General features: G+C 39.0%; 1 protein-coding gene across 3 annotated transcripts in view; it reads right to left on the bottom strand.

Annotated features, from left to right (window-relative positions):
• Window positions 1–12,022, bottom strand: part of fbxw10 (F-box and WD repeat domain containing 10) — a 73,582-nt gene that overhangs the window by 30,226 nt on the left and 31,334 nt on the right. For all 3 annotated transcript variants that reach the window (XM_060844245.1, XM_060844246.1, XM_060844247.1), the window contains one exon: window positions 3,967–4,077. In XM_060844245.1, coding sequence (XP_060700228.1) covers window positions 3,967–4,077 — 111 coding nt within the window. The remainder of the gene's footprint in view (window positions 1–3,966; window positions 4,078–12,022) is intronic.

The following is a 12,022-nucleotide window of genomic DNA, read 5'->3' as shown; positions in this document are numbered from 1 at the left end:
GATGGTCAAACAGGTAGATTTGAAGAAGATATTAAAGAGTGAAATTAATGGGAAGAAAGGCGGAGATAGGGAGAGACTTCCAGAGTTTAGGATTAAGATAACTGAAGGCAGTGCCACCAATAGTTTAGTGGTCACCAATGATGGAGGAAATGCACAAAAAGCCACAATGAGGAGAATGCAAACATTTTGCTGGGTTGTGGGGTTGGGGAGGATTACAGAGATAGGGAGGGACAAGACCAGAGAGGGGATTTGCCCACTCTTTTGCAAACCACCTCCCAACCACCCTCCCTGCAATCTACCTCCCAACTACACACCAATGCATTGGGCAAGGATGTTGGATGCTGACTTCTTTATCTCCCGCGATTGGAAACGGTATTGAGGCGAGCTAGATTGACTCATGAAATGGTGCACACTCCCTTCGTGCTTACAGCAGGCATATCAGTATGAATGCAATTTTTATGTTACATGATGTGACAATAAAACTGCTGTGTGATGTGTACGAAAGCAGATTTCACCTTCTCTAGGCTGACAACTCTTATCTCACATTGGTACTGAACACCTATCATCTGCTTGGAGGACAAAGCAGCCTCACTTGTGTTTTTCATGATCACTCCGTTCTCCAAAAGAAGAACTTGGTTCTCTGCCACTTAATGAGCAGCCTGCAGTACTGGACACAATACATAAAGTCTAAATTGGACCTAAATTCTATGTGCATTGAGCTGTTCCATAAGGAAAGAATGTGTAAGTGTGGTGGTCTAATTTTTTTCAACTTCATATTCCAACAACATTTATCGAATAATAACAATGCCTTTTTTTTCTTTCCTTGTCCAGGACTTCACATTTATTAGGACTAAATATTATCTGCCATCGATTTGATTGCTTACAGCCAACATGGACAGCCCACTATGTGGGAAACAGTTATTTCACTCGGGATCAGTCCATTAACAGCCAGAGGGTGGCTCATCATTCATTTAAGTATAATCAGTAGGTTCTCATAGGAAGTATCTGGTTTGGAAGCAAGGGCAGGAGGCTATTGTAGATGAAGTGACAGAGAGAGGGCACCTCCAACACTTTCCAAGTTAAAATCGCAAAATGGTGTCTGCAGCCTGGTCCCTCTTGTGTGGGGTTGAGGGTTAGGAGGTTGGCAGGTGTGGGCTGGATTCACAGGGTAGTCCATGGCTTCAGGTGCTGCTGTCTCCAGGCCTGTGAATCCAGCCCACACCTACCAACCTCCTAACCCTCAACCCCACACAAGAGGGACCAGGCTGCAGACACCATTTTGCAATTTTAATTTGGAAAGTGTTGGAGGTGCCCTCTCTTTGTCACTTCATCTATCATAGCCTCCTGCCCTTGCTTCCAAACCAGATACATCCCATGAGTACCCACTGATCATACTTAAATGAATGATGAGCCACCCTCTGGCTGTTAATGGACTGATCACAAGTGAAATAACTGTTTCTAGGCCTGCAAGGAATACTGGAACCACCTTCGTCTGACACCAAAAGGTCAATCTCTGGTAAGTTAAGCTGATCCATGCTACTTGGAGACCAACAGAAAATCCAGTTGACCTCGAACAATTGGCTTTAAGTGGCCCTTAACAAGCTCAAACAGCTACCCAATATTTAAAGGGGTAGCCCCACCAGACCTCTTTTCTGAAAAATTGGTCTGGAATCCCAACTGCTCCCCACACATTCTAAGCCACATAGGACCCATCGATCTTTCACCATAATGGAACCATTAACTCCCCTCAAATTCAACTTTGATCAGATTGCAAATTTGATCCATTGAATTCAGGTTCTTAATGTAAATGAGAAATGGTCAGATACCCAACACTGAACTCTGGGTCACACCACTAAATTCTCGCTTGACATTGAACAAGTGAAGTTTATTCCTGGCTAATTCCACTTTTAACTGCCTTGGCCCTACAGTCTGCACATCCTTCCCTAAACCCTTCAGCTTTGCCCCCTCCGTTACCCTCAGTGACACTTTCTTTAGCCCACCTCTTCAGCCTGATATTTAGTCATACCCACTTTATCTCCTTTTTTGACTCCATGCCCACTTTTATCTTAAAATAGTTCTGTGGAGTACCTTTTCTGTGTTCAAGGTGATATATAAATGCAAGCAATTGCTGTTTTAACAAAAGCCAAATGGGTCTGCAATCGCCTGTCTTTGAGGTGATATATAAGTTCAAGAAAATGTTGCAATAAAATCTAAATTGGTTTGCAATCACTGAACTTTAAGGTGCTATATAGTTGCAATTCATTTATGATAATGAAAGCTAAGTGTGTCTGAAATCACCTGCCTGCTTTTTTGGATTATCTACGATCAACTTACACTTTTCTTGTGTTTATTGATTCTGTCAAAATGATTATTTATTCTGAAAAAATCACTGTTTCTTTCCAAATAAGTAAGGCTAAATTCCATTCATCCTCAGAGACTTCAGACTGCTTAAGCTTGTTTGAAATTCTATTTTAATGCCAAATGTTGTCTGGCAACTCGCTGCAGCTAATCTGTGAATAGCATCGAAAGAAATCTGGAGCAGATTAAACTGCCAAAAACATTTTTATTTTATTTGTATTTTCTTTAGTTGTTCTCCCTGTTTCTCTGTAATACTTCTAAGGCCTTTGACACGATGGAGGGTGGGAACAAATACTAAAAGAATCACCGTCCACATCACTCTCTGAATCCAGCAGTAAGCAATTGCAATGACCTACCACTAGATGGTAAACTAACTACAGAATTTAGAATAACAGATGTTTAAGATGCTGTATACAATCACACATTAAAGGAACAGCACTGTAATAAGTCAGCCAATATGCCAGTTTCAACTTAAAATCTGGTTGTAGCACTTGGAGTCTTGAAATAAAATGTGGATTATGAAAAGGCATATAAAAATGTGCCATAATTTTAAAATAAATTCAACTGTAATTTTTTTCAAATTTTGTGTTTGTTACTTGGCTAATGAGTTGCAGTTTCAAGAGATTTAAAGTATGTGGTCGCAGTTCTTTCACTGCATTCAAATTGACAATGTGTGGATAAATTGGGGTTGCAAAAGATAACTCCCTTCAGCAAAGTTTGTTTGGGAACATGGTCAGCATGGACTAGTTGGACCAAAGGGTCTGTTTCCAGGCTGTATGATTCTATGACTCTAAGTAGCTAATGGCATAGGGAATCATTCACCTACACATGTTTCATATACGTAGCAGTGAAAAATGAGTGTATCTAGCCAGCAAATCATTTCAAACAAATTTTGCGTGTTGAATGATGTTGCCACAATCTGACAGAATATTTCTGCGAATTAACAACTGTGAGCTTTCAGACTTTAAGCATAATTACTATACTGATAGAATAGGAATTGTTCTTTTACAATAATGTTCGTACAGAAGATGGTATCATGTTAGTGATCTATCTATCTATAAACACTCCATAATTTTGGTTAGAAAGGATGGCTGCAGCTGGCAGTAATACATTTGGGATATGGTGTTGAATATCTGCTTGATTTAATTACTGTAATATCCCAGATTATATATTAGCCTACCTATTAGTAAAACATAAATGTATTCAAATATTAGCTACCATCATTTTCTGAATAAAATCCATTGTGTTTTTCAAGCAAATTGTGAATGATCTTCAAAGGAAACTTATTTGCTCTGTCTTCGTATCCCACCATTTTTAGTTATTTTATTAAGACAAACGTTATTAAACAACTTCTTTCCTAACTTAATTCTTGCTACCCACCTTTATTAACGCTCAAAGCACTCCACAAGTGATACATAAATTTCATTATTTACAATACAGATATTTTTAATCAGCCTGTTCAGAAACATGAATGATACACTTCTTGAATCTATGGGACTTGAACCCAGGCCTTTAGGCTCAAAGGTAGGGACACAACTCACTTACTACAGTCTATTATTTAGGTAAATACATGTCATTATCGCCATACGTTTCTGCAAAAATCTGTACCTTTTTCTTCAAATTTTGTGTTGGTATGGTGAATCCCTTCTCATCTATTCTTGGTACTGGAATTTGACAGATCTTTGCATACACTGTGTTAATATTGTGAGGAGCTGTAGCCTGTTATAAACAAATATACGATAAGGAAAACAGCAATTGCTTTACAATTTATTAATTTCTCAAGTTATTCCTTACTAAAACAAAATATGCCAAATTAACAGACAATTCTGGAAATAATCAGCACCTGAACAGATTGTTGTCTAAGATAAAAATAAAACTTATTAAGAGGAGTCTGTTCCCGAAGCATTTATTTATCTTCAATATAGTCAGGTAATAGTGGTCTTGCTGTGTGCTTAAAACCTTTTCCACTTTAACTTACATTTAATCTTTTTTGCTTTATCTCTAATTTGTTTTCAGTTTTTCTTTAGCCCTACATCAGAATTGAAAAATGAGCTGCAGCCATATATTTGTTAATGGTATTTTGTAGCCAAACACTGGGAGGGGTGGTGGTACAAGTTCAGGGCTTTCACTCCCTGATCTTTCCACTCACTGTATGAGAACCTACATAGTCATTAATCAGTGTCTACTCCTGTCAGCCCAGCCAAGACAAGAAGCTTGCAGCTGAGAAGGTGAGCACTGCCCACATCTCTACATATTGTGTCACTGCATTACTGACCTAATTTATATCTTGTATATATCAACTAAAGATTTCCATTACAATCAAAACACGTAACTAGTTGTAGCATATTAATTAATGACCCTAACTTTAATTTTGAAAGCTATCATCATTTTAAATAACCTGCTTAGATTAGATTCCCTACAGTTTGGAAACAGGCCCTTCAGCTCAACAAGTCCACACTGACCCACCGAAGAGCAACCCACCTAGACCCATTCCCCTACATTTACCCCTTCACCTTACACTAAAGGCAATTTAGCATGGCCAATTCACCTAACCAGCACATCTTTGGACTGTGGGAGGAAACTGGAGCACCCAGAGGAAACCCACGCAGACATGGGGAGAATGTGCAAACTCCACACAGACAGTTGCCTGAGGCAGGAATTGAACCCAGGTCTCTGGCACTGTGAGGCAGTAGTGCTAACCACTGTGCTGCTGTGCCACCCAAATGATGAGTCATCTTTAAAATCATTTTCAAATCAGTGATTCACTGGTTTTGTATATAAGAATTTAACCGATTCAATAAGCAGATCATTTGAAAGGGGTTACAATGATGTAAATGAATTCAAATTGGCTTTACCTAGCTATAAAAGGAAATAAAAAAAATACAAGAGCTAACAGAATTGATATCAAAACTATACAGAATTCAAATATAACAACACAAAAGAGAATGTTTCACCAAATTGTTCTGGAGCAGAAGGAGGCCATTTGGCCCATCTTGTCTGCAATAGCTCTCTGAATGTGGATTGCCACTTACTGCTGTTCTCCTGTCTGTCCCCTGACTATTTACATTATTGCTATTTAAATCTTCTTAAATATCAGTTTTGTAATGGAAAATAATTTCATCGCTCCCTATGTTTCTGGTGCATATTAATTTTAATGGAATGATATCAGACTGTCCCACATTTCTATCCTTCCAAAAAAAAACTTTTTTAATAAGTGTGATTTAAATAAATGGTATTTTTGCTGACTCGGTAATTTAATTAATTTGTTTGAATCAAGGGGAGTATTTTTCTTTTATTTTTCTTAATTTATTCATTCTGCTGAAAGCTTACCTGTACGAAGGTGGAGATTAACGACTAACTGAATTGCTTCTCCATTCTCCAAATATAAACAGTATTAAATGTGTTAACAAAAGTACAAAACTTTATGGTTCCAAAGACAAATTACTTGTAGTTACTTGTCATCATTTCATTCAAAACAATATCTAGCAAGAGTGAAAACAGCAGTGGCTGCAGAATTTAGAAAGGTACTGAATTCACAAAGCCTTACTTTCAAAAGTCTACATTCCTTTCCAGCTAGCTATTTTTCCTAGATTAATTTATCTGCTTTAAATATCAGAAAAGGAAAATTTGGTGCCTCTAGTGATAAGGTTTTGACTTTGAATGATATCTTGGTTGGATTTTTCACTTAGCAGTTTTATAGTCCCAGTGCTGGATTTAAAATGGCATATTTGCTTTTAATCTGGGTGTCAATTGGACCAGAGTTTGCAGTTTCCAATGTACAATCATTAATTCCAATTGAGTAATGGCATTTTCACTGTAATAAAAAGACTCAAGGGAGGGTTACGTAATTAAAGACTGCAGTCATGTGTGACAGTCTCAATAAAACTCTAGGCCTGTCTATTTTTCACTCTTTCTAGCCTCTTCCCCATAATTCAAATGTATACTACAGTGATTTCCATTTCTATTCAATCTGAGATATATTGTTATATTATTCCAACATAATTCAGGAACTAAATACTCATGTCAGTGTACACTTAAGGAGCCAGAGTGCCATACTGCTCACTATTGTGCAACAGTCAGGGCTCCAAGCACTAATGTATGGTGCTCCTAGCACATGATGTGGTCTGAGACACATTTGGAATGACATTGAAACCTGAAATTTCAAACTTCTGGAAACCACAAATCATCACATAGTGGCTGCAGGTTTCTACAAATAAATCCCAAACTTTATAAGCAAAATAGATGCTCATTAGATGGAGGGGGAGATCAAGCCAATTGGCGCCAAAGGGAGAGAGAGAAACACGGACTAAATTACTGCAACTGCAATGCCTTCACAGCTCCATCTCAGGACAAATTGGGAGGTCAATGATCTCTAGAGGCATTTGAGCAGTTTAAACAAAAGTGCAAATTTGTAGTCAGCAGTTTTTGAAAAGGCATGAATGAAGAGAAAAGGGTCAGCTCCATCCTACTGTGGGCAGGAGAGAAGCATTAAGATTTGTTTAGCTGGGAGATCAATGAGGTTGGAAGCAAAAAAACTCACACAAGAGCTTTGAGAAATTCAGCATCCAACTCCAGTCAAAGTTAAATCACCAGATCCACTGATATAGACTTCAAAGCTTGGAATTAAGTGCGTCTAATGACAATTTTTCAACAGGTTTGTGAAATTAAGCTAACGCATGTCAATTCAAATGGGTGAAAGGCTGGTCAGTCAGCTCATTTGGGTCTCTGCACATGTTAATGTCAATAGTGCACTAGCAGGACAGGGCACGGCAGGCTCACAATATCACAGGATCATGAACAGATGAATGAAATTGCTGACTGCCTCAACGTCAAGCTTTCAGTCAAGTAAGTGAAAGCTAGAACAGTTAGTGCAGCCAAAAAGCAATGAGGGAATGTGCAGCATAATGAAAAAGACATGTAAGAGCTTTGGATGGTCACATGAGTTTATACACAAAAGAACATGTCCTACATATGAAGCAAAGTTACAGACCTTTGGCAAGTCAAATGATTGGGGAAGAATGTGCTGAACTACAAAGGAAATTATGAAAAGAAGATTACCAGCATGGCAAATGGGAAAGAAAGGAAATATAAAGGGGCATACGCTGGTAAATGATAATGATGTGTCTGACAGTATAATAGACACAGTATGTACATAACTCCATGAAATGACTGGACTTAAACCCCAGAGAAAAGAAATACCTGATTAATTAAAGGGTGTGAAATTAACCAACATCCATAAGTCTACAGCTGAAGCTTCTTACCACAGACCACAGAGCAACAATATCTCACTCAGATTTTAACCCAAAGATCTTTCCTGAAAATGAGGAAGAAATTGGGTACCTAAAGGAAGTTGCTCTGAAACTGAGCAAAATCATGTTGGTGGCTTATGGTGAAACAGGGCTTGAACAGTTTGGAACAACCCAGAGGGATATAGAAATGACAAACCATGAACTGCATATTCTGCATCTCTGAAATAGATGGTGCTGCATTCCTGAGATTGAACAGTAGTGAAATTCTCAGCAAATATGCTGCCAGATACAGATTGACGACATGAAGTTTGATGAGGAACCATCACAGTTGACAACATTTAACAAACCCTTTTGCTTGTACAAATTTAAATATTGGGGTGGCACAGTGTCTCAGTGGTTAGCACTGCTGCCTCACGGTACCAGGTTCAATTCCAGCCTCGGGCGACTCTCTGTGTGGAGTTTGCACATCCTCCCTGTGTCTGCGTAGGTTTCCTCCGAGGTGCAGGTCTGGTGATTTGGCCATGCTAGGTGCAATAGTCAGAGAGTCTGGGTGGGTTACTCTTCGGAGGGTCAGCATGGACTGGTTGGGCTGAAGGGCCTGTTTCCACACTGTAGGAAATCTAATCTTAATTGGCTTTAAAGTGAGCCAAGGTAAGTTCCAGGAGAAGGAATGCAAGACATACCAAGAATGAAAAGGGGCAGTCAGTATAGTCAATGATAGACTCATGGAGTAATACAGCAAGGAAAGAGGCCCTTCAGCCCATTCCTTTAATCCCATTTCCAAGCACTTGGGGGCGGCACGGTGGCACAGTGGTTAGCACTGCTGCCTCACAGCACCAGGGACCCGGGTTCAATTCCCGCCTCGGGCGACTGTCTGTGTGGAGTTTGCACATTCTCCCCGTGTCTGCGTGGGTTTCCTCCGGGTGCTCCGGTTTCCTCCCACAGTCACAGAAATGTGCGGTTCAGGTGAATTGGCCATGCTAAATTGCCCGTAGTGTTAGGTAGGGGGTAAATGTATGTGTATGGGTGGGTTGCGCTTCGGCGGGTTGGTGTGGACTTGTTGGGCCGAAGGGCCTGTTTCCACACTGTAAGTAATCTAAATCTAATCTACACTTGGTCCATCACTTTGTACATTTAAGTGTTTGTTGAAATACCCCTTAAAGGTTGTCATGTTTCCTGCCTTCACCATTCTTTCTGGCAGGGAGTTCTAAATACCCACCACCCTCTGGATAAAGAAAATTCAACTTAAGACACTCTAAATCTCCTGGCCATTACCTTCATCATTGCCCCCAAGTAACTGGCCATTCTACTTAGGAGAAAAGATTTTTCCTACGACCCTATCTATGCCCCTCTTCATTTTACTAATTCAAAGGCTTGAGTTCAGGACATATCAACAGCAGCCAGGGTGAAATGATCAAACAATTTGTCAGCAGGTGCTAACATCAAAGTATAGAATGTGCTTTCAGCAAAGCTACCTTAGCTGAAAAGGTTGTGAAACTGGTCATTCACGCATGAAACATTTTAGAAAAGTACATCTGGACAAAGTAAAAAAAATGCATTGAAACACTACTAGAAGGACACAAGTTCAAACTAATTGTAGCAGCCAGTAGCATCTGCAAGGAGCAATGCCAAATGAGCTTTTGAAGTTCCAGCCATGACACACAAGTATGTCAAGGAAGTCCAAGAGGTATGAATCCCATAGATTGTAAAATCAAAGCCTCCAGGTTGCAAAAGTAATCTCATACGTTTTGGTCACAGCCAATCAGAGCAAATTTAGCAAGTTACATCAGATGATAACCAGCTGCAACAGCTCAAGGAGATCATCATCAGCAGGTGATGAACACATACAACAGGTCCCTGAAACATTATTCTCTTTCTGGTCATTCAGACATGAGCCAGTATGCTCCGAGAATGTATTCGTCAAAGGCAAACAAATCCTAATTCCGCAAGCTGTATGTCAAGATATGTTAGACTTCATATGTACTGGTGATGTGGGTACAGTGAAATTCAAAGTGAATGGTACATGAATCCATATATTGGCCTGGCATTAACAAGAAAATCAATCAGGTTGTGTGAAACACCAATTCCATCAACATCAACAATCAAGAGGCCTGTTCTTTCCACACAGCATTTGTTCTGAGCTGTGGCATATGATTGTAACTGACACATTCCTTATCCACAAACACAACTATATTCTGGTGACTGACTATTTAATTAAATTTTCTTTTACACACTAAGTTATAAATACCACCAGTGCAACGGCTGTAGACACATTGATTGCCTGCCATACTCTATATGTTCAGCGTGCCTCAATTTGTGTCCAATAATGGTCTGCAGTACACTCCCTTCCTCGATGTGCAGTAAATGGAGTATTTGACATAATCTCTCCTCACTCCCAATCTCATTGTCTTGCAGAGCATGTTGCTTGAACGGTAAAAATCTATGATAGTGAAGTGCATTTTCACATAGCTACATTAAATCAACATTATACTCCTTTAGGCAATGATTTACCCTCAATGGCAGCTGTCGTGTTTGGGGGAGAGATCCATACAGTTCTTCCCTTCCACAGCCAAATAAGCACAGAGTATTGTTGGAAAAAATGGGGAAATTTGGACAAAAAGATCTTGCAGACGATTATCCCCAATTTAAAGTCCAGATGAAGAATACAACTTCAAGACGTGCATACAAAGACATTGTGGAAAGATACTACATCCTGTATCCAGCCTTTGTCATATGACATCTTAATGACTAATGGCCGAGTGCTCTGAAGAAGTGTATGGCATATCCACACTACAATTCATCAATTACCCACCATAGCTGTGAAAACAAGGACATTGAAGATATCATACTAGACAGCATCCACAAACCCATGACCAATAATACACATCTATCCATGATGACAGATTGCAAATGGCAGAATGAAGCTACATTGCCAAGTCATGATCAACGCAAAAGTACTAGATCTAGACATATTGTGTGCCCACCAAAGTATTAACTGAATGTACAGACTCACTATATCTATATACATCATGGTGTAGGTTATGAGAACAGGGTTCCCATTTCTTAAAGGGAAATTATGGAAAGCAGTGCTATGGCATACATTCATGACCAGATAGGCATGAACCTTTAAGAAGATACATGAGATCATGTTCTGGTATAAAGGCACCCACCTCACATGTTGTCACTCTCTCTGTGTATTGGAGTCAGGGTAGTCAATCAGCTTTGTATATGTAATGCACAGTAACATCAGCAAGCACTTGTTTAAAGGAAAAACAATCTTTACTTTATGTATCAGCAGATAACTGACAAAGAATCACAGGCAGTCAAACTTCTTCTTACCTTAGGCACAGAAGCCAGATTATTTATGTAAGTCTGCATTATAGTAGCCATCTAAACATTAGTTTTGCAAAAGCTTTGAGACATCTGATTCATCAGGAACCTGAGTTGCTTTTGTATGGGCTAACATACAGAAAGCCACAAAGCACAACAGAGGTGAAGAGGCTACACAGAGCAACAAGGAATTTCTAACTGCTGCTATCTTCTGTCCTCAGGTTGCTCCACAAGAAAGCACAAATTTAAATGGTTTAAATACACAACTTGCTACCTCACACTTTGACTTTTTATTCAACTCTGGAATCATCAGTAGGACTGAAACAGCCAAGAGGCTATATACAAATCATTTGTAAAATTAAACAGTCCAAAAGGATGATCACAATTTGCAAGGACAGCTAGAATGAACTATTTGATGATCTTAACTATGGAAATAAAGCCAAAAGTCCAGAGTGGAAAATAAAATCACCTTATTTGCATATAATTGGATAGATAACATTCTAAATGACAAGCTCTCATAAATACCTGTAATATCTTTGAGTCAGTCTTCTTCTTGAAGAGATTCTTAGAAAAATGCACTTCTTTATTTTCTAGTTGCCTGATGCATGCTTCTAGGGCTGTTTCCTTTACCTTTCCTTTGTGCTTTCTGCTTTTTTTATCTTGTTTTATCTCTCTATGTGTTTTTTTGTACATTTCTTTTTCCATTTCTTTCTTTATCTTTTCCACTGTTTTCAGCTTTGTCGTGGTGCCTATTTTCTTTCAATTGTTTTATGGTAAAGATAATTGTATCAAAAAATACATCTTACTGCCATTCAGTTAGCTCAGAAAATAAATGTGTTTTCAGGCCAATCCCAATTTGTCCAAAGGTTGCTGAGCCACTGGATGTTGTTCTGGTAAGCTTAGGAAAAGCTCCAGATCAATATCCCCAATTTTTACCAACCAGATAAAATGAAACTAGCAGATACTTGATGCTAGCTGTTAACAACCCTAACATGGGCATCCTTTGCTAAAACAGAATTAATAACAAGTGAGTAAAAAGGAATAGAAAAGACCATTTGACCCATCAATATTCTTCTCCTAGTACT

The sequence above is a fragment of the Hemiscyllium ocellatum genome, chromosome 25 (genome assembly GCF_020745735.1).
Source record: "Hemiscyllium ocellatum isolate sHemOce1 chromosome 25, sHemOce1.pat.X.cur, whole genome shotgun sequence".
Lineage (NCBI taxonomy): Eukaryota > Metazoa > Chordata > Chondrichthyes > Orectolobiformes > Hemiscylliidae > Hemiscyllium > Hemiscyllium ocellatum.
This window is presented reverse-complemented; position numbering and strand designations above follow the sequence as displayed.